Source organism: Choristoneura fumiferana, chromosome 7 (genome assembly GCF_025370935.1).
Source record: "Choristoneura fumiferana chromosome 7, NRCan_CFum_1, whole genome shotgun sequence".
In the NCBI taxonomy this organism is placed as follows: Eukaryota; Metazoa; Arthropoda; class Insecta; order Lepidoptera; family Tortricidae; genus Choristoneura; species Choristoneura fumiferana.
Genome location: NC_133478.1, coordinates 7847357 through 7871045, shown reverse-complemented (window position 1 = coordinate 7871045; position 23689 = coordinate 7847357). Strand labels below are relative to the sequence as shown.

General features: G+C 38.1%; 2 protein-coding genes across 10 annotated transcripts in view; one reads left to right on the top strand and one right to left on the bottom strand.

The window, feature by feature from the left end:
* LOC141429636 (uncharacterized) overlaps positions 1-23689 on the bottom strand; it is a 45931-nt gene that overhangs the window by 8747 nt on the left and 13495 nt on the right. The window lies entirely within an intron of this gene.
* LOC141429635 (uncharacterized) lies at positions 105-18126 on the top strand. 6 transcript variants are annotated; one of them, XM_074090047.1, is made up of 7 exons: positions 105-242; positions 14709-14811; positions 15738-15951; positions 16080-16279; positions 16722-16805; positions 16975-17225; positions 17307-18126. In XM_074090047.1, exons 2-7 carry the CDS (start codon positions 14710-14712, stop codon positions 17431-17433), a joined length of 978 nt encoding a protein of 325 aa, XP_073946148.1. In that variant the 5' UTR covers positions 105-242; position 14709; the 3' UTR covers positions 17434-18126. The 6 variants fall into 6 exon arrangements, with proteins under 6 accessions (XP_073946148.1, XP_073946150.1, XP_073946149.1 ...); XM_074090049.1 differs by having other exon boundaries at positions 14706-14811; positions 15738-15927; XM_074090048.1 differs by having other exon boundaries at positions 14706-14811; positions 15738-15927; positions 16059-16279.

Sequence of the window (23689 nt, the reverse complement as noted above, 5' to 3'; positions counted from 1 at the left end):
AGGTCCAACGGGATGGGGAACAGGTTGGACCCATGGACGGACGGACCGACTAGCACAGTTAGCCGCCGCCACCGTAACTGGGTCATCCTATATATATAGTGAAGTTCAAGGCGCAACGCTCATTGCAAGTCCAACTCTCGCACAAGCCCCACGCACTTTCACCGGTGACGACCAAGCTACCTCGTGGAAGACAGTAAAGTGTTTAGTGACTCAGTGATTGCCTGTTCCGGTACCAGATAAAGGTAAGCAATCGTGATTTTTGTTGGACAGTGAGTGCAATGGCGACTGTGAAAGTTTCCTAACGGGACTGGACGCTCATCGCCTTAAGTGACCATGTGATCTTAATTGTTGTCATTATGAAATTGAAGGTGTTCTAGTGATTCGGTGAGATGTTTTAGTGGATGAAATATACTTAAATAGGTATATTTTTTTAATTATAGTTTATATTTTTTAACGGACTTCATAAAAAAGGTTCTGTTTGATTGTAACTAACATTAATTCATTTCAGTTAAAATCACATGAAAATGTATGTACCTTAAATAAAAATATTTTTTGTATATTTTTAGGCAGTTTTTTAAAAATATTGTGTTAATACCAATGTAGTTCAATAATTGATCTATTTGATTTATTTAAAAGATAAAGGGGTAAACTCATGCACCTGATGCATAACATTTTAAAGTACTCGTAGTTTTATTAATATGTATATGTAAAACATGTTGATTAACATAATAATAGAAAGGAATTTTAAATTTATATAAAAATCAAAAATTCAACTTTAAAGGTATTCACTGCGTTTCTTTTTAACATAATGAGGAGGTTCATTCCTGTGAAAACTGGCCTTAGGTGATGAGATGACTATAATAATATATTTTTTATTTTAACCTACACAATCAACAATGATCTTTAATCCTCTGAAATACATAAAATACAGTATTGTTAGTAATAATCATTGCTAAACGTAACATGAGTTCAAAACCTGTTAAGAAAAAACAAGTACCTAACTTTCCCTTTTAATGTTTAAATACCGAGCCGATTTAGATAATGGCAACTTGAGACTGAAAACAATTCTTTTGAGCAGCACATTAAATGTAAGAACCTCGCCACGTGGTAGAACAATGCAATTCGACACGAAAATTTCACGGCAGTTAAGAACTCGTCAGCGCTCTTTTCACTGTCTGTTTTGGTCATGTAAATAAAAACCTTCACTTTCCAAAATAAGAAATGTACGTCACCCGTTGTGCTTCGAGCCTCAACCGTGAATTTGACTCGGGTGGAAACAATATTGCGAGACGAAACCGTCTTTGGCAACTTACGTGTTTTACATAAGGCATTGTATTATGAATAAATTATTTTATTCACATTTTCAAACAGTTTTTCAGATTGTTATCATTAATGGACGTCACGTGCGAAAAGAAGGTTGAAGTTTCAAGAACTTTCAGCATTTTAAATTAAATTCGTGCCAATTTGTTTTTTTACAATTACGTTTTCAATTTGATAAAACTTGTGAATAAATAAAAAGCTAAAGCTCTTGAAAATGAAACTTGAACCTAACCCAAGTTAGGACCTCGCTTACGTTTTAAAATAAACGAGAAATTTATTACACCACAGATTCATCTAAGCAATTTTACAACACTATCCGAATTTGGCATCATCCAGCAACAGCTTACGTCACAGTTGATTCGCTTTCTCATTTCACGTTTGTAAACAAAACATAAGTAGGGCCGGTGGGACAGCTACATGATACTTGACGGGTTTCTGCAAGTAATTAAAAATCTTGAAACGTGAACGGGCTGTCGAAAGTGGCGAGGAAAGCTGTTGCGATCGGAATGGTCAATAGCAACCGGCGAGCCTTGCGTGCCTGTGGTTTCTCGCACACACTCGCCCATGCTAGAATTATCGTAAGAAATGTTTACGTTTCCTTCGCAAACTGTATGACAATAAATTAAAGCAATGAATAGGTAATTTGCGCTTGGCATTGCTGTTCCGATCCAAAGTAGGTACCAACATATTAATTAATTAACTCTGACGAACACAATTTGGTATCTCTACATACATCAATTTGGGAATATCCTTCCAGTGCCATTTTGAAACTGCACATTGTGAATACAACGATAGATAAATTTATTATTTTCAACATAGTTGCTTTAATTTGATAGTGACACAACACAAATGTTTACACACAAACATAACGCCTGTATTCCCAATGGGACGTTACCGCTTCGGAGCCACTTTTAGCAATTTTAGGTTTTAAGTTTGACAAAAACGGTACAATAGTGACAGTAGTGACAGTTGCTAGCCTGTCGCCTACGGTATACCATAACCTATATCACAGAATATATAATAGTACTTAGCCTATATCCTCAGTCGCCTTTAACGACATCCACGGAAGAAATGGAGAGGTGTTATTCTAACCCGACACCACACGGGTATAAAGGGAGCGTTAAAATTGAACTTTAATTGAATAGTGACATATTTCAAAATGTACTGCCCTAGAATTTTGAGTTGTGTCACTATCAAATTAAAGCAGCGTTTTTTTTCTCTCTAGATTTGATGAAGGAACTTTAAGAATATGGTAAAGAAAAATCGCTTAAAAGGATTCTGCATACCTACCATGATTTAGTTGTTGTAGCACAAAAACAGGAAGTGCATATACATAGCCTGCAATAAATCAACACATGGTATTTTGAGACATGAATCGTAAAAGACTCTTAGTTCTTCATAACAAACAATAGAAGCATTTCAACCACGCTATATTTCTATCGTATTTTAAAAGTAAAAACAAAGGTAACGCCCTTTTCATTTTGATCCTTTGTAGACTTCTTCATTGTTTAGTTGACAAATAATGAAAAACCGACCAAGTGCGAGTCGGACTCACGCATTAAGGGTTCCGTAAAAATTTATACGTCTGTTCCTGACATAGAGACATAAAAAATGCAGGCTTTTCATGTCTGTGCTCTAAGAGGAACCTCACACCAAATTGTCACCAAAGTTTCTAGGACAACTGGAGGTTTTGATTCTCCGGCAATTTGTATGGAGGCACCTTTTTTAATGACTATCGTTTGTTTATGTTGACTTAGAAGTTTGATTTTTTTTTACTGCTCCAAGTGGTAGCAAGATCTGAGTATTTGATATTAATTTCAGTATGATACTCCAACGCGTTCCTGAGGAAAAGGATGACTGACGACGGACGGATGGACAGCAAAAAAATGGAGGGGACTAAGGGTTCCGTTTTTACCGACTGCGGTATGGAACCCAAAAAAAGTTCATTTTTGCAACGGTTGCACATTAAAGCTGCACCACACCCTCTTGGGTAGTTACTGAGAGCAATTAATGTCTATTGAAAACTTATATTTATCAATTTAAATCATGTGTCCTGGGTAGGTACAAGCACCAAGTATATATTAAAATCAAGAAATTCGGTAGGCGGATGAGTAGGTAGTAGGTAGGTAGGTAGTAAGGAAAGCCTTTAATTATATCAATTCGTTGGTGTATCTGCTGCTGTCATTTCTTGGCAATGCTTCATGTTTGCTTATAGCTAGCTAGTGTAGCTAAACTCAAACAACATTAAGCAGGTAGATATCGCTTATTCAAAATTGTATAAATATCACTGTAATCAATGTCGCAACATCGTTTTTCTCCTGCATTACCTTGAGTACCTATTTATATTTCGCGAATTTAACCTTTTGAACCCCAGAGACGAAGATTTTTTGACCGTGATGGTTCCCTGTCTCACCTGATATATATTTGAATATTTCTCACATTTACGGAACCTACACCGTGCGCTGCGTGGCCCAACACGCACTTTTGAATTATGTCAAAAATGGTAGAGCACGAATTTGGTCGAACATAGATCATACTCGTCAAACTGAAGAACATTAGTTCAACGACTTTTAAAAATAATTAGTTTCTTAATATTTATTACACTTTTAAGTTTATTCGAAGAAGCACTGTAAAGCAAAATGCTTGATGTTAGTAGCGTGACAGGCGACGTCAGTTCGTCACTGCTTTAAAAAAAACTCGTACCTCAAAATAGATAATTTTCTGAGTGGACTTTATGAACATTATGTCAAGGTTCAATTTTGTTGACATATTGATTTTAGATACGAGATTTTTTCAAAGTAGTGACGAGCTGAGTTCTGGGGTGGCGTACATCGATAGCAGTATTTAATTTGTATGAAAAAAGGAAAATTCAAAGACTCATTATTTTTAAAAGTCGCTGAACTAATGTTGTTCAGATTGACGAGGACAATCTATGTTTTAATGTTTTGCTCGTATTACAGGCCACACCCGTTATAGGCATAGGCGTAGTACAGATCAACTGAATCGGATAAGATCGTATTTATCTTGCCAATCAGCTTCAGTAAACTGCAGTATGTAAGCTAGTTGAGAAAGCAAGATAAATACGAACTTTACCGACCTATCTATTAATTATTGGATTTGTGGCTACATTACTGATGTCACATCAGTGATGTGCCAAAGGTAACTCCAAAATTGCGGAATTTTTCTTATAGAAAGATTTCGGAAACTTCCCACAATTTTGTATGGGGATTGAAAGTTTCCGTTTCTTAAATTTAAATTTCCTTTATTTCTTGTGAAAAATTCCAGAAATTTCCGACAACTTTTCCAACTTTTTGGAAACTATCCGTAGGCAGCGGTTTTTTGGCAGGTGGTAGGACCTTGTGCAAGGTCCGCCCGGATTGCTACCACCATCTTGCTCGCTAATCCTGCCGTGAAGCAGCAGTGCAGTGCTTGCACAGTTGTGTTTCAGCGTGGAGAGTAAGACAGCCGGTGAAATTACTGGCACTTGAGGTATTGCAGATGTTTATGGGCGGTGGTGATCTCTACTATCAGGAGACCCACTTGCTCGTTTGCCATCCAGTCGAATCAAAAAATTAAAAACTTGCACATCTGTAGGCTACATTGAATGTTGCTAGCAACACAAGTTTACAAAACACAGTTCTATCTAATAGGGAATATTAAGTACTGCAATATTCTGCCGTCATAATGCAGCACTAGCACAAACCATAAACAGTTTTTGAATGTCTTAAATGCATTTTAAATATCCGTAGGATGCCATAATATGATACAATTATTTTTTGGAAATATAGCTCTATCGTTACTACCGATTGTAAATATCATGTTATTTTGTTACTATGCTCTATTTTTGAAACCAAGATACTAAAATGACGTTTCATGTGTTACCTGTTTTTTAAATCTCATAAATAGTGATGTGCCACGCCACAACACAAAGTTTCGGTAAGTACCTATGTATGTTATAGGTAAAAAAAATCAGATATGAACGGATCTGTGACAAAATAACACACGTAGGGCACTTACGACATTCTAAAAAAGGTAAAATAGGTCTAATGAAAATGCCACCGTTTAGGAGATATTTCGACTTTTTGTAGATGTTGTATTTAAATTTCATTTTGATTCTAAGCAAGTTCTGCCTAAAAGCTCAATGCTTATGAAAAGTAGAATATTGAATGCTTTAATTTTATTTTGTTTCCATAAAATACTATGTTTTATCTATTATTGGCAATTATATCGAAAACCGAAATGAGAGAGCAGCACTATTCGTATTATGCTGGTCATATTATTTTTACATTTGACATTTCATACTGTCACTTTAGTATCTTGGTTTAATAAATAGAGTATAATAAATATAATGTTGATCTGTCATGGCCACAAAACTATAATAGAGAACTGACGTTGCCATGGCGGTTTGTTGACGGTTTGTGCTAGTGTCGCCCCCTGCGCAGAGTTTTGCGTGAATATTCCCTATTTGGGTGAAGACCAAAAAGTTGCACACCAAAATGTTGCGTTCCACTATGACAATGGAAAAAATATATACTAATTCTAACTATGTACCTGCGTTAAGGTGTGCAACTTTTTGGTCTTCACCCATTTGGGAGAACTGTTTCTCTTGCACTTACGGTACCAAAAATGCAACTAAATCTCATCTCGCGTGTGTTACAATTATATTTTTTTGTAATAAAATATAGTGTTATGTCTGCTAAATAACCTTAGAGAACAGAACCTTTTTTTTTCATCGACTACTTAATACCCACAGTAACGGCCAGTTTGCACTACAAACATTGTAAACTTTTACTTCTTGTTTGATAAGAACAAGAAAAAAACCGGCCAAGAGCGTGTCGGACACGTCCGAAATACCTTAGGCTGCTATTTACTCTTAAACTACTAATAATTTTCCAGAAAACTTAACCGTTATAGTTTTCCTTGTAAGTTTGATATAGGTACCTACCTACTACCATCCTGAATTTTTTCAAATTTTTCCACCCACCGTTTTAGAATTTAGAGGGGGGGGCGCTCGATTTTAATGAAAATTTGCACTTTAAAGTTGAATATTTTGCAAAAAAATCAATGAATCGAAAAATCGTTTTAGCAACCCCCTAATGGGTTTAAAAGACCTATCCAACGATACCCCACACTACAAGGAGGGATGAGAAATAAAAATCAACCCCACTTACCTCTATGGGAGGCACCCTAAAAAAATTATTTTAACTTTTTATTGACCCATTTTGTCGGCATAGTTTATATATAAGTATATTCGTGAAAAGTTACAGCTTTCTAGCATTGATAGTCCCTGAGCAACGCCGCGGACGGACAGACAGACAGACATAGCGAAACTATAAGGATTCCGTTTTTGCCATTTTGACTACGGAACCCTAAAAAGAAGAGAAACAGACAATAGTACCCCTAATTTTGTGGCCCCTTGATAACTGATTTCTTACCGTCTACTTTCAGCAAAAATATCGTGTCGATAATGAAAATGTCAAGCCCACACACACCCATGAACCTAGTTAAGTGTATATATGGATTTTCAACTTAAAAAAGTCAATGAAATTCACAGGCACTCAACTGCAGATCTTATATCACCCAGATCGCTTAACATGAAGAGGTGACCAATGAAAACCGATTATGCAATCTAACCGCCTCTAAGTTGGCATTTAGGTACCTATCCACTAGCATTGTAGAGTTTATGCAACATAAACCAGCATGTTTTTGTCTAATATTGAAAATTCCGGGCAGTTTTCTATTTTTGTAGGGTAACTCCGGGGTAGATTGCCATACCTAGGGAGAGATGGCCAATCGAAAAAAATTATAGAAGCGTCGACTTTACGACACCAGTTACCGTTTAGTTCAGTTTCTATCATGGGGAGCTAGGGGGAGCTACGGTATAGCCAACATTTTGGGGAAATAAAATCGAAAATTAGATAAAATCCTGTTGTTTTGTTTTGTCTGGTACAAATCTTTTTAAGAGTGCTCATGTACATGGTTATGATGCTAGCTTCTTAAAGTAATGATGGTTTTTGTATTTGGGCCAATCAACTATTTTACCGACACTTTGGGCGTCTCCTGCGTTACCAAAATTGTCTCTGGCGTTACCAAAAAATCGTACTTCGAACAAGATATTTCACGGTTTAATAGGTTGAACTTACGTAGGATGGCATATTCATATACACCATCTATTAAAATTACAGAAAAAACATGTTTACTTACAAAAATCTGCAATTGTTTGAAAAATGTCGCGGACAGATTAGTGTCGGTAAAAAAGTTGATTGGCCCATTTGTTGCAAAGTGTAAGTAGTATTTCGTTCTAACCCCAAAATAATGCATGTCGTGCTTTTACTTTTTTTTATTCTACGTATGGCCATCTCTCCCGTTGAAAAAAGGATTGTATAGTTTTCTGAAAAGTATCAGGTAGTACTGACAATGTACCATTAATTATGTTACCAGTCAAAAATAAGAAACAGCAGGTAAACAACAGTGCCATCATTCATGAGTACTTATAGCAAAAACAAAAAATATTTTAACAGTTCTCGGCGAAGACTGGCTTCAATGCAAAGAATGCCAGATTTGGACACATGAAAATTATACTGGGTTTGGCGACACGTGTTCCTAATAAAAAAATATAAGTATTAAAATATAGACCAAAAACTACGCTACACCTAGAATTGCGATATGGCCATCTTACCCCTACTGCTATGGCCATCACACCCGGACACTTCGGGAGAGATGGCCAACTGTGATTTTTATTTCGTAACGATTTTATTAGAAATTGTGACTTACTGGCTTGACATTCAAATGTTAATTATTTAAAGTGCATTTAATTATTAATATAGATTTTCATTGTAGCGCTTAAATTCTTTTTTTTTATTGGTTTTAATAAAAACTATGGCCATCTACCCCGGACTTACCCTAAGTAATTTTCCGGAATACAATAAGGTATGCGGTGAAACTCTTTTCATTCAAATATGTAAATCGTTGTTGAACTTACCAGCAATTGCGTGACAACGAAAACGCTAGTAGCTACTGGTCCCTATGATAGGCAAACGTATAAGCAGAACACTTCTCAAATAACCCAATTCAACATAACTTCTTATAAAGATCCGCGAAGATTATATCACACGTTGGAGTCAGACTGGCATTTAGCGGAAGTGCCAGTCCGGAACTAATCACATTATTAAAATTCATATCCATTTCGGAAACACCGGAAAGAATTTCAATGTTTTAAAGCATTGCCACGATGCCATCATCCGTAAACAAGAAGCCACTGATTCACTTCACTCGCACCCAAAAAAGCTTTAAGTGAAAGTTGTAGCGAGACGCGAGAGGAATCTCGTCTGTCCGCGTTGGGTAAGCGAAACGATTATAATACGAAAATTATACACCAGCGTTGCCTTTAGGCCTCATTGTTGATTGATATTTTTTTACCTTCACTGTTATGGTACTGCGTATACTTTGCGAACGCATCTTCGATCCGGTAAGTAGTTGGTGCTGACTTTTTTTTAGGAAGTAGGTGAAGGTGTCAGCCGCCATTGAACATGTGCATCTAGAATAAGTAGTACCGTTGAATCTACATCGAGAGCGTGGTACTGTTAGAAGGCCGCCACGCATCCAGTGATCGCGTCCGATCTACCGAGACCGTTTGTAGCACATGCTATCTCTAGAATCACCGGAATTTACTCATTATGAATCACTTATCTTGTTTTCTTTTAAATCTTAGTGATTTATCTTTTCACAGTCTTATTTACCTATCTATACGGTATTCCAACTACTAGGCTACTTTACCAACTTAAGACTTGGAAATTGTAATTCGCGTTGTAAGTATGTAATTCTAGACTTTTATGCCACTTGCGCCCCTTTTAAAAAACAAAAAAAAAAGCAGCCAGCTTATCACAGTTATGGTCGTAGACATATATATGTAGTTAAGTCTTTATTTGTTTTCGTAAAGAAGCTTGCGTTTTCAAACGGTTATACGGACCCTTATACCGGGTTCACAACGCCACTGCGTATCGCGATCACGAACCAGCGCTCAAGATAAGGATGTACTATGTACTAGAGAATAGCAACTAGGTATGTAGAGTCACCAGCAGCAATATCTGTCATAACAAAGCTTGCATAAATATCTGATACGACTCCATTTCCATTTCCAGTTATGGCTGATATTAATACATGTGAATGTGCATAAGAATAATCTGGCATATCCGGATTTAGGGAAGAGCATCCGGGGCTAGTCTTTTTTGGATTTAGGGGTATCGAATGACTTCTATCGATGTCCAAGGCCTTCAGACCTGTAAAGTCAGCCCAGAAATGTAATGTAAGAAAATGCAATTTTCAAATCAATGTCACAAAGTGGACGCCAGACAGGCTCTCAATATTTTGTTTATTGGTAAGTATGTAATAAAAGCATAACGTGTTTTTTTCTGGCCGACAAAGTCGGGTGTATTAAATAACAGAACACATTCATCATCCCAGCCTATATACGTCGGAATACGTCCCACTGCTGGGCATAGGCCTCCTCTCAGAACAAGAGGGCTTGGGCCGTAGTTCCCACGGGGGCCCAGTGCGGATTGGGAACTTCACACGCACCATTGAATTGCTTCGCAGGTTTGTGCAGGTTTCCTCACGATGTTTTCCTTCACCGCAAAGCTCGTGGTTAATATCAAATGTAATTCCGCACATGAATTTCGAAAAACTCAGAGGTGCGAGCGGGGTTTGAACCCACGACCCTCTGCTTGAGAGGCGATAGGTCAAACCACTAGGCCACCACGGCTTACAACACATATTACAACTCATTTATTTAATACGTATTCGTGTTCATATCCGCATCAAGAACACGCATTGTTACCAACTTGTGCAGTTTTAGAAAGCGGATTGCACGCTGGACCAGCCAGTGAGTGGGCGATAAACAAGCCAAAAAAACGTCCACGGAAACGAGAAAACGTTCTAAAAATTCTTATTAACTTTGCTCAGTCTTCAGAACGTAGACACGAGCTGTGTGAGGAACAGAAACTTTAGGAAAATTATTGAGGCGGAGAAAACAGCTTATGTTTCCACGGTGAATTTCCGATGAAAGTGGCCTGTTGGTCACAGAATAGCAGGTTCAACTCTTCGCTCCGAAATTAGAAAAACGTTAACCTTGCACGGACGGAGGTGGCATACACGCGACCGGCCTGGCTCGCTTTCACCCATCACCATGTTTGCCGCGCCTAGCCGCGCTGTTCTGCGTTACTAGACAATATAATTACACTCGCTTTGAATCAAACTACACATCTTTGCAGCAGAAGTTATGTTTGATACGTTTAATAAGGTTGTTTTAGAGTAGTAGCCTAAAACGCGAAAATAGTCTTATAACAGACGTAGTTGAGCAACATGACGCAATATAATATTCAAAAATATGTTTAATTAGAAACTAACAAGCGTATAATAGAAAGAGAAAAAGACGTGACATAATTATCGTGATAAAGATTCGGAAAATAACAGGAAAGCATTAAAAAAACTGGCCAATTAGGTACAAGTCGAACTCGTACATAATTAAATGGATATTTGTCACTTCATCGAAAAAACGTTTTTTCTACTCGTGTACTATTATACCTATGACAAATTAAAGGTCCACGAACACGAATACAATGATATACATAATAAGTAAGTCTGACTCTATGGCTCATAAAATCACACTATTATGGTTGCTTTGAAATTAATAAATTAATATCATACATAACAATGCAGTTCAATGACCTTCCTTTAACAGAACTTTTTTAGGATTCCTAACCTCTATTTTGAATAAATACAGTATTCCAACATTACATTGAAATTATTTCACAACATTTTTATTCAGTTACCTACTAATCAATAATCTTTCAAAAATAAAATTTAGTATTCATATTTTATAAACAAAGAAGGTATAATTTACTACCTATGTTACCTATGTTTAGTCCCAAATTGAGCATTTTCCATTAATTTCAAGTGTTGTTTGTCATAAAATTAAGTATTAAAAGTGATCGCGCCACTGGCAAGGTTAGCGTGAATAAAAAAACTAAACATAAACAAAATAATTAGTTATCATTCCTGGAATTGGTGGGAAACGTAATTCGCTTCATTCATATATTTCATACCGTGTTGAATCTGTTAGCAGTGTCACGTAGATAAAGGTATATAAAGTCTTTAGCCTGATGAGATGATGATGATGATGATGATTTAAAAGTACTTAGTCGTAGAAAAAGTATTGTATACAACGTTGCTAACTTGGTCTTAAAACGCTCGTGGCGTTAAAGACCTCGCTTACCTATAGGTCGGTCAGCATCAAAAGTAGCTGGTTACTTTTTAGGGTTCCGGAGCCAAAATGGCAAAAACGGAACCCTTAGTTTCGCCATGTCTGTCTGTCTATCTGTCCGTCCGTCCGCGGCTTTGCTCAGGAATTATCAATGCAAGAAAGCTGTAATTTTGCACGGATATATATGTAAACTATGCCGACAAAATGGTACTATAAAAACATTTTTAAAAACAATATTTTAGGGTGTCTCCCATAGACGTAAAGTGGGGGTGATTTTTTTTTCTCATCCAACCCTATAGTAGGATAGGTCGGAAGTTGGATAGGTCTTTTTATTTTAAGCTTCATTTTACAAGCTTTTATTTAGGTTCACCTGTCCCGTTGTCTCATCCCAGCCTATATACGTCCCACTGCTGGGCACAGGCCTCCTCTCTGAACAAGAGGGCTTGGGCCATAGTTCCGACGCGGGCCCAGTGCGGATTGGGAACTTCGCACGCACCATTGAATCGCTTCGCAGATTTGTGCAGGTTTCCTCACGATGTTTTCCTTCACCGCAAAGCTCGTGGTAAATAATTTCAAATGTAATTCCGCACATGAATTTCGAAAAACTAAAGAGGTGCGAGCCGGGGTTCGAACCCACGCGACCCTCTGCTTGAGAGGCGATAGGTCAAACCACTAGGCCACCACGGCTTAAGGCCCCGTTGTCTGTCTTTAGTCAAATCTTGCAAGTTAAATTAGACCAACTTCCAGTAGTCGGATTGACTTGAAATTTGGCATACTTATGTAAATTGCGTGACAACACAATAATCTGATCTGATAGTGAAGTGACATCCTCTTGTAGTCCGGCCAGGATCGTCTCCGCAGTACGGAACTCTCAACAGTTAATGGCATCGAATTGAAATTTAGTATGCAAATGTAGTTTGGATGACTATGCAAGTAATGTCGACAAAAACTACAGTCATCAAAAAAAAAAAAAACTTTTATGAAAAATGTTTTTTTTTTACCAAAAACTTGTTCGATATAAAAACATTTCTACCTCTTCTTGTACATTTAACATTATTGTCTAACTTTTTACATATGTTTATTTATATCGTTTGCTGTCAACCCGTCCATGGAAATACAAACTAAGTACAGGCTGAAAATTATAAGTATCTATCTATTGCGGGGCAAAAGATTCAACCCTGTGATCTATTCTGTGATAGGATAGCAGACAGATAGCAGCAGCTTAGTTAGTTAAGATTTATTTATTTTAAATATATAAAAAGAAAACTCCTTTCTGGCTCAAGTCAAGCCTTGTCCTAGAGATTTCAAATTATATGACAAGGCATAATAAGGGGTTGTTAAAATTCCCATGGGGTAGAGATTTTGCAAAGGAGGAAAACAACGGGCGTAAGCTAGCTTCTTAATAATAATAAATCATATGACGCATTAATCTCTCGACGGAGAATGTAGGCCGTTGAGTGTTGACGCTAAGATCCGCGTTGATCGAACGAAAGTGAGGTTAGTTTCCCGCGCGCTGCACCGCGAAGTTCAGTCGCTTGCGCAGGTTACTGGGTCAAGGGGTCGTTGCCATTTCTACCCGCGCTTTAGAAGAATCGATAAACCCTTCGAAAGAAAGTTACTTAGCCCGGGGCAAAAGGGCAGTGTCTGCTTTCCATCTGATATCACAGCAAAGTTATTTACGATAGGTTGAACATCACATAGTCATTAATTTACTCAACATATCTTAATTTATAAATTAATAAATATATGTTCGACACAAGAAACTCTCACAAGAGCACGAGTAAGTTGTTTTATGAAATATTGTATGTAATGGTAATTCGAATGTTTGCATTGTGTCAATAAGAAATGCAAGAAATGTATTTACTAAACACTTCCCGCTTTCTCTCAGCAAAAACATATTCGTATGGATGTCGCGTCTTTTCAACGCATTGACAAACGCAGCATTGTGAGCACGGCAGTTGTGGTTGAACAATATGCGTTAACTGCGCAGCGAGAAATAAAAATATAAATAGACGTGTACGTATGTGGTTTTACAAGTAAATAGTAACAAGGCATACATAAAACATAAGCAATGACTGGCCGAGTCTGGCGACTGCTAATTTCTCCGGAGAGAATCTCAGCGGACGCGCTGTCACCGGCGACCGGCGCGCCGGTGCAGCGCGTCTAAGTGTGCAATTTACTTCATTAGATATACCGAGACAAACATGTTCCGTGAATACTTAAATTTTCACAATAGCAAACAAGAGCCATTGGTACATAAATGATCTTTAGCAAATTGCACGCGATATCGTAGTTACCGATTCCGTGAAGCCAAAGCTTTCATTTAGCTAATAAAACCAATCTATTTACAAGTACATTTAGGCTTGTGTTAACGCAAAAAAACGAGAATGACGCAACAATAGTAACGCGGTCGCTCAGAAGCAGGTGTAAAATCACTCGTTTTTATCGGTCAAAGAAAGTAGACCGCCGAGGCCGATCCGTGACCGTTAACGCTTAATAAGTAGTCTACACCACTAATATGCGTCAATTTTTATAACTAGCACCTTATTTGAGACAGGTACGAGAAGTGACATCCGAATAACAGTTAGATAAAACCGGGTTAGCTTATATAGATAGGTTATATCAAGACGCAATAAACAAAACTCGCCAGTATTTTCGTCAGTCGAATCGAAAGCCTCATATCTCTCATAGTGCATCAAGGAGTCGTAAATAAAGTAGCATAGTGCCATAAAAGCCACGCTAGACAAATTAGTTTAATGGACATCCTCTAATTAGTCGTAGACGAAGACAGCGTCCTCGTAAAAATGCACCGAAGGCTATGCAGGGAGCTACTTTCTAAGCAACTCCAAACGCAGGTAATCAATTTGCGCGATTCACTCATCAGAACACTTTCTAATCGACCACGTCCACTGCGCTAGCCAGCGTATAATTAAAGAATATTCGATGTGTAAGTAATAATTTTAATCAGTAAAAGGCTTTGAATGTGTTTTATACTTATAACACGTAACAAGTACCTACTGTAGGTTTTTAAATGACGTACTTAATTCATATCCCAGTACTCACCTTTACCTCCATAGAATTTACTTACTGTGTGACTTACCTACGAATGTTTTTCTGTTGCCAGCAGGATGTGTCAGAAGGCAGCAGGTTGGGCGCTATTGGCCCTCATCAGTTCATCGACGATTCTCCACACGATCGCGTACCCGCAGCATGCTCCTCTCATTTCACAGGTAAAATCTAGATTACAACTCTAATACTTACCTACGTCTACTGCATGCCTATGCCAAGTTTAATAAGGCAGGAACAAAAGAAAAGCAGTATTGAATAAGCTTAAACTGTCAGCAAATATAGGTTGTGTAGGTATTTAGTATACATTTGGTTTTAGTACCTATGACTATGATTTTATCGCGAATTAAATTTCTTATCGTTCGTGTATTTTTGAATTGTTTGTTTAATAAATAAATAATAAATATCACGGGACAATTCACACCAATTGACCTAGTCCCAAAGTAAGCTTAGCAAAGCTTGCGTTATGGGTACTAAGCAACGGATAAATATAATTATATAGATAGATACATACTTAAATACATATTAAACACCCAAGATTCGAGAACAAACATTCGTATTTTTCATACAAATATCTGCCCCGACACGGGAATCGAACCCGGGACCTCAAGCTTCGTAGTCAGGTTCTCTAACCACTAGGCCATCTGGTCGTCTAACCTAGGCTATCTGGTTGTTTATACTCTTTATTGCATAAAAAGAAAAAAAGAAAAAGCTTACAGAAAAAATATAAAGTGTTAAGTACAAAGACGGACTTATCCCGGCCATTCAACCTTCGAGTGGTAAAGAGCAATCAAAAAACAAGGATCGACAAATAGAGCAAAACATTTGTCTATATGTACCTACTTTGGAACTCGTTGGACAAAGGAGTTCGATTTTTATTTTATTTGTGTAAAAGCATAAGTAATTATTTTGTTAGCTAAAAAGTTCTTCGGATTTTTGCATCAAAATGTTTCGTAGATAAAACAGTAGGTATCTACTGTGTAATTCTATCATTAATACGATAATGGAATTAATTCGGCGCTGCTGTAGATTTTGAAAGATGAAATACATATGGAGGCACTAATCAAATCGCGTTATTTTAATGTTTCAGTCAACAAGCAACGTACGGACACAAAACCCGCAGTATTATAGTAACTCGCTGCCTGCGCACGGGCAGCAAGCGCAAGAACGGAAATTCGCGGAGAAACCCAACGCGCTCAAGAAAGTAGCGCTCGACGACCTCGACGATATCCAGAACAACTCCATCTCCGATGGAGGCTTCTCATGGTCCAACATGCTTGGTAAGGAGTATAGTTATCTACCAGGTGATTTGATTACTTTATTACAAACAATACCACGCTTTTAGTTATCAAAAGTTTAAGCAATTTGCGAAATACATTTAGGCAAAATAATAAGAAGGATTAAATTTCAGGAATGCTAAAACCCTTTTCAGGAATGATAATGCAAATGTTGTTCAACCCCGGCGGCACGACGGGCCCGAACAAGAGCGACAGTCTCGACACGGATTCGTCGTCAGTTTCCCCCTGGGCCAATCTATTCTCCATGGGACTCAAGATCTTAACGGCTATCCTCGGCGGAGGCGCCTCCAGCGACGGCATCGACAAAGTCGACAACGGCTCGTCCCCCATGCAGGTAAATAAAACCCTTCAGTAACGATACAACCACTACATAATTGCCGATTAACCGAAGAATCATTTATTATAAAGCATATCATATCACGCAACATTTAGAGCAATGGGCCATATAATTTATCCTTATCTACTAACATAATTTCTGTAGATATAAGTCTTCGGTCACTATTTAGTCTAAAGGCACTTTGCAAGTTTATCCTCACCCGTAGTATCATTTAGTAACCATTATGTAGTTAAAAGAATCCCTAATACACATAAAATTAACTACTACCTTCACCTCCTGGGGTAATCTCAAGAAACATAAAGGTAGAGCCGCAAGGTAGAGCCTTAATGTATCAATGCTCTCTTGCATTGCCTGAAGTTTTCCTTGAGGTTCCTCCATGTTTGAAATGTAAATAGTCAAGTTCGGTTATGGAACCGGTGTCGCATCTCGCTTGCTTCAGGGTATATTGGCTGCGGTACTGTCGACGGTGCTCGGTGCAAAAGATCCTGACCAAGTCGCCTCCATGGCAAAACAGGCTGGAGAGGTACGCAACCCATCCCTCCTGTCCTTTTAATACTTGCAGTTACATAAACACAAATAATCACTGTAGTCAGGTAAAGCCAGGACATAGGTATAGAGAGTGGGTAACATAATATCTATGTATTATATCCCCTAATGGGCAATAAGCAAAAGATTCCTCATTATTCTTTCAGTTCATCAACATCGTTGTGAACCTCTTAGACGCTCTGAAGACGTCTTTCTCCCACCGCTCCCTGGCCGCTCGTTCCATGGGCCGCAAGGACTCAGTCAGTGACGCCGCCATTGCTGGTATTGCCATGCTCAAGACCTACGTCAGATCTTTCGGTACAAATGACGACAAATGCCTCCAGAAATACGTGTGTGATGCTAACAACGAGTGTTCTTCCGATATCGGACCCAAGAGCGTCTTCTGCCAACTTGGAACGTGAGTTTACTTTTATTATTTACGCCGTTGATCGCTTTTGCTTTGTAAATGAGTGTTGACATGACTTTTTTTTCTCAACAGTTACGCAGCCAGCTTCGTCCTAGAAAGGCAATCTGGTGGTACCTTCGACCAGTTCTATGAGGCCGGACGCCGCGGCCGCTCCGGAATTGACTGTCGCCAGCTGTACCTCGAATGCAATGAAGTCTAAAGCCAAACATCAATCCCATATTAATTTTAAATCGCCAAATCATTTTAAGCGTAGCCAGACCAAAACAGCAACAGTGCATCCATCCAAGTTTTTAATTTGAAGAAGACCGTAACATACAAATCTGAATTATTAAAACAGTTGATACCGCTTCATATCTTAATACCAACTTTTCACAAATGTTCACCTAGCTGCATTTTTAAAATCAAAAACAATATTAGTAACTACTTATTTTTGTCTTGCGCTAGAAATTAAATACGAAGGGTATATTTTAGTGCCATGCCTTATTTTACGGGCATGGTTATGATCATAGTTATCCCATCGCACAGGCTAAGACGGCATGGAGAGTAGTGTTGTATTAATTTATTTAAATTATTTATTTAACTTATTCTAGAAGTTAACAAGTAGAAATTGTACCATCTAAAAAGAGGGAAAACATTATTTTGTAATAAATGGACCTTGACGGCCCGTGAATTGATATTTAAAATTGGCAAGAGTTTATAGTTTTAAATAAACAATTACAATTCCGCCAGTTTCTCGATAAATGACGACTGATGTAAAAATCTGTGTGATATAAATCGTTTATATCACTGAATAGTTTAGTAGTAGGTAGGCATTGTATGTATTTAATGTGTTGTGTGATTGAGGACGTCCTTGTGTGAATGTGTGTGTAAAATAAAATAATAAACTATTAAATCTTTTTTTATTTTCGGTCCTGTATTAACAACCGCATTTAAGCCAACTCAACGGGTTCGCCCCGTATAAAAGTATACTGAGGGACGACCATGAACCGGAGGGCAAAGCGTTGATAGCTAGGTGGACCGACGACATCGCTCGAGTTGCGGGTGACTGGTAAATGCAAGCGTTCATTCTGGCGCCTTAAGTTGGAGCCCTTTGTTCAACAGTGAACGTCTTCCGGCTGCTGATAATGATGATGATGTATGGACATAATTATCGTTTTTCTCATCGGACTGTTAATGAGATAAATGCTTTCGTCATAAAATCATATCGCATCTCTCATCGTAGGAGTCTGCTGAAGTTTGGTTTATTTAAACATACCTATGAAAATCAGAATCAGATAAGGTTACCCGGGGCGAAAGCAACCATGAGGCTAAAGTAACTAATTGATGTTTCTCTCAATTTAATGGTTTTAGTAAAAAGAGCCATCGGTTGGAGCGTAGTAAAATCATTGCTTTATAAAATAAAACACAAACGGCGTTCCTAGATCGCTCACTGTTGTACAGACAGAGCAAATTTTATCAGCCGCTATTTTAAAGCAACGCTTTGTCGTGTCGTGTGTTTATTTTTGTGTTATAAAAAATATTAAAAGCCGTTTTCTGGAAAAAACACAAGTTCAGATTGGTTTTTTGGAATCTTTTTGTATTTTTTATTTCAATTCCAAATTTTTACTTAGTTCCAATGGAATGCCGAAAGTTTCTCGATGAGGGCTACGGTATAGATGTCGCTAGCGTCACTGCTTAAGTGGCTAAATAAAGGGAAATTCATGTCTGTACCGTTGTCCAGCAGTGGTGTTGCGGTATAGCACGTGGCACGGAATGCCGAGGACCTGGGTTCGATTCCCAGTGCTGGTCTTATTTTTCTGGTTTTTCTGTGCATCTATATATCAGTTTGTATTTTAAACACAAGTTCGTCCTAAAGAAAAGATAAAACAATGGTATATTTATTTGAACTGTAGGTGTTCCAATTAATATTTTATTGATATAGTTACATTAACCTCAACTTTTCGGGTACATGTGGTTATTGCAACTTTTTCAACAGTAGCAATAGCCCCATAGTTTTTGTATGAAAAATGCCATTCGCTAGTGATGTCCCGTGTCGATATTTCGATAAATTAATTTCACATATTTTATTACTATCTAATGCAATTGGTGCGAAGAATTTAAAGACTTTATAAGAAAAGACAAATTAAGTAGCTTAAATAAAAAAAATTAAGCCCAAAATTAACAAAAAAAACCGTTATTTAGATGGATTGAAACAGCAAACAATTCAAATTGCAATAAAACTCAAGCTGCATAGCTAAATGATTTTAACAAATACTGAGGTCATGGAAATATCAGGTCAAAGAATGGCAAAGAAAAAATTAAAAAAATGTTGAATTTTATTTACAAAGATTTATCGATAAGTAGTATACCAACACTAGCCACTATGGAAGATAGTTGCATTTACCCCATAAAAATTAAAAAAAGTATATGTGGAGACTGAGCCATAAAACTCAAGCTGCATAGCTAAATGATTTTAACAAATACTGAGGTCATGGAAATATCAGGTCAAAGAATGGCAAAGAAAAAAATAAAAAAAATGTTGAATTTTATTTACAAAGATTTATCGATAAGTAGTATACCAACACTAGCCACTATGGAAGATAGTTGCATTTACCCCATAAAAATTAAAAAAAGAATTTGCTGGAGACTGAGCCCTATTCTTGGCAACTAGATACCATCTTCGGATAGATGTTGCGTGAATGTACGTGTACTATTATCCCCCAACGTATATTTACTGATTACAACAATGTTATAACTAATAGTCACATTAACCTCACGGTGGGGTGAATGTAACTATTACTGCTCTCGTGGAACAATAAAATAAATTATTGGAAAACCTAAGCCTGTTTGTAGTGTAATTGAAGTTGAAACCGTTCATTGAAATGTGAGCAATTAAGAGCGTTTATACCTGCTGAGCTGGCAACGTTGCATTTTTGTTAGTTTTTCTTCGATTATTCCATAAAAATTTAATGAAAATTAAAAGTGTCTGATAGAACACTTCTTAATATATAGGTAAGTTAATGTGTCTACACCAATAATTATTCGTGATAGACTTTTATATTCCTTTTTTTTTTAAGTAGCCTGTATAGTGTCCCACTGCTGGGCAAAAACCTCCCCTCTTGACCTCCTCAACTCTCGTTCTGACGCAATGTCAGGCCAGTCCTTTGCGTACGTGTCCAGATCGTCCCGCCATCTCCTTCTCGGTCTGCCTCGATGTCGCTGGCCGTTCTCCGGCACCCACCAAGTAACTGTGCGAGCCCACCTTTGTGGGTGCATGCGACAGACGTGTCCAGCCCAGTCCCATTTTAGCTTAGCAGTCTTTTTCCCAACGTCGGTTATGCGTGTTTTTGAGCGCAGCGTGGTGTTCCGGATTCTGTCCATCCGTTTCACATCTAATATGCTACGCTCTATCGCTCTTTGGCAAACCTTAAGTTTGGACTATAAACATATGTATATTCCTTAAAAACGAATTAATGTTTATGTACGGTTTTTAAAGAAATAAAAGTCTATATCGAATAATTATTGGAGTAGACACATTAACTTATATATTAAGAAGTGTTCTATCAGACAAAATTTTTAATTTTCATTCAATTTTTATGAAATAATCGAGAAAAACTAACAAAAATGCAACGTTGGCAGCTCACCAGGTATAACCGCTCTTAAGTATATTTATTTGTGTAACCCTTCTAATTATATAGGTCATGGTAGACGGCGATAATGAGGGAGGGATAATTTTTTTTAGTTGCTTTTGCCCCGTGTCACCTTTAAAAAAATACGTCTGGTTCTTTTCTTAAGCCGACCTGTCATATTTTTAACGGAAAATGTAGGTTTGTAAAAAGTCACACCATGGTTTCAAATTCTAGAAAACCACCGTCTGAAGTTACCGCTACAGTAACGTTTGTCACATCTTGTGGGCAATTTAACGTGAATTAGAGCATAATAATGCAGAGCACCCATGACCATGACTCGAGCGCACCTCGTCAGTGCCTTAAAATCCACACAAAGTGACGCGCGTGACAGTCAAAATGACTTTAGAAAACATGTTGAGTAACATGGGAATCGGGACTAAACAGCTCAGTGAAAGGTTTGTCTTAATTGTTTACATAATGGAAAGAAGTTTTCAAATAACTGCGTATTTCAAAAAACCATTTTTGTTTTGTGTCTATGTTTATAATTCATTTTATTCATTTACGGACGTCCAACGGTGACGAATTGGTTCCTCTTCTTTTTATTAGGTATGCGGATTTCGCGCAACCAACGCACGACCATAATGTGTATTATGGCTACGAACACTCGCAACCATCCCATGGGCACGTAGCATACTCGAAACAGTAGGTCAATCTCATTTCGTCTCCTTAGATTTAAGGCTAGTTTCAACCTCTAATTTATAGGGTTTACTTCAAATTTGGATCACATTTATCCTTACCACACTAAGCCTACGTTTCCACCTGAGATGTGCGAGGAATGTGTTTATCATCAGCACCGCTCTGGTGGGAGCAGCTGAGCGAAGCAATGAGAGGTAAATGAAGCGTCCCTATTGGTTCATGATCATGACATGACAAACACATTCCTCGCAACACATCCTCGCACATCTCTAGTTGAAACGCAGCCTAATGATTAAACTGTGAAACGAGATTAGATGATATTTGGTAAAATAATTAGGTACAACTAGGAGCCAGCCATCACACACTAGTCTTTCTTTCGAGCGTTGTCGTTTTGTAGCACTCGCACAGCGTTGACGCAACGTTCGCGCTACGGCGCCGCAAGTCAGTAACGTCGTTTCGAGCGTAAGCGTCTTATTAACGTTAGGTATAGCCTCCTGGTTCTCACTTGAGAACATTAAAAAAAAAACTTGATTTATGTTCGGTTCAAATTCTGAAAACAGAAATTTTACGTCGGGTCTCAGGAGGATAGATAGTGCCACGAGAGTTGAAGTGAATGATTACACACACAGCTACAAAAATAACTGATTGCACAAAAGGAGAATGAGTGAAATGAATGAGTAAATGTCAAAATAATGCTGTCATTACATTACACGAAATGTTTTAGCTGTGTGTGTAATTTAATCATTCATTTCAACTCTCGTGGCACTACCTATAATGCTAACCAGCGGCGCTGCAACGTCACTGGCTTTTTCGAAGACATTACCTAACGTTCGATAGATGACACCGCGCGAATTTTATCTTGACGCTGCTTCGGCTAACAAGACACTGGCTGATTCTTCGCGGTTGCGCGAACGTTGCGTCAACGCTGTGCGGGCACTGACAAGGCGACAGCCAGCGCCCGAAAGACGCTAGTGAAGGAGCTCAAACTGTTTCCATAACGGAATAACGGACAATAGAATAGTTCTTAAAAGTATATTTACTTTTAAGAACTAACAAATAGTACATTGTGTCTTAAGGGCGGTAAACAAGGAATTACGAACGAGAGTCTATTAGAAGCCCGAAGTCGAAGACTGAGGGCTTTAATGAGTCGATGTTCGTAATTCTAGTACCGCCCGTGCGACATACAATGTTTTTCATCACATTTGCGAGTAAAATTGTATATTTGTAAAAGAAAAACTAATATTTTTCAAAAATTGCCGATACCGCTGACTACGCTCTTGGCAGCGCCAGCCTCCGCGCCGCCCCACCCCACGTAGCATGTGCCCGACGTGCGCGCGCCGCGCTCCAGCACGCCATGCAGTAACAAACTCATTTACCGACCTTGGGCTTCATGGCATGAAAATTAGTACGCGCAATGACTCATTTACCGACCACGGGTTTCATGACAAGCACATTAAGGTCGAGGGTTTTATTTGGGGGGTTGCAACCAAGGTAGCCTGCATGTTACGACACTGTTTACGAGCAAGTGTGATGAAAAGTATATTTACTTTAAAGTAACCATTCTTACTCGTGTGTATCTATGTGATTGACAGACGGACAAGAAAAGAGCTTCGTTATTTTTTTTATCATCGCCAAGTGTGGGTGTGGGTACCACCAAAACTTGTGGACCGAAAGGGTTTACTGTGTTGGGCAATTAAAAAATACCTAGTATTTTTTTACAATTCCGTTCTTTAAATTGCAGTAGTTACGGCGGAGGTGGTCACAAGAGCAATGCGGCTATGCAAGCATTAACACTGCTAGCCTTTCTTTTTTTTCTGCACATACTTCAGCAATGTCTGAAGGATCACATGACTGCCATGCAAACACCGCAAATAATGGTCATGTCCGGAAGCCGAGAAGGAGAAGTAAACATTGCCAAAAGGGCAGATATAAAAAAGCTCGACAAAAGCGGCAACGTTGTGCCGACTGACGAGAAACGTGGATCCCAAACAGATCGTAACAAAAAACATGAAAATGAGAAAAACATTTCTCCCGAGTACGAAACGTCAGACGATCTTTATTTAACGAAAATAACCACGGCCGAAAAGTCGCCGAAAATTGGATCGCAAAAATACAAGAGTTACTTTAAAAATTACGCTAATCGTAGCTCTG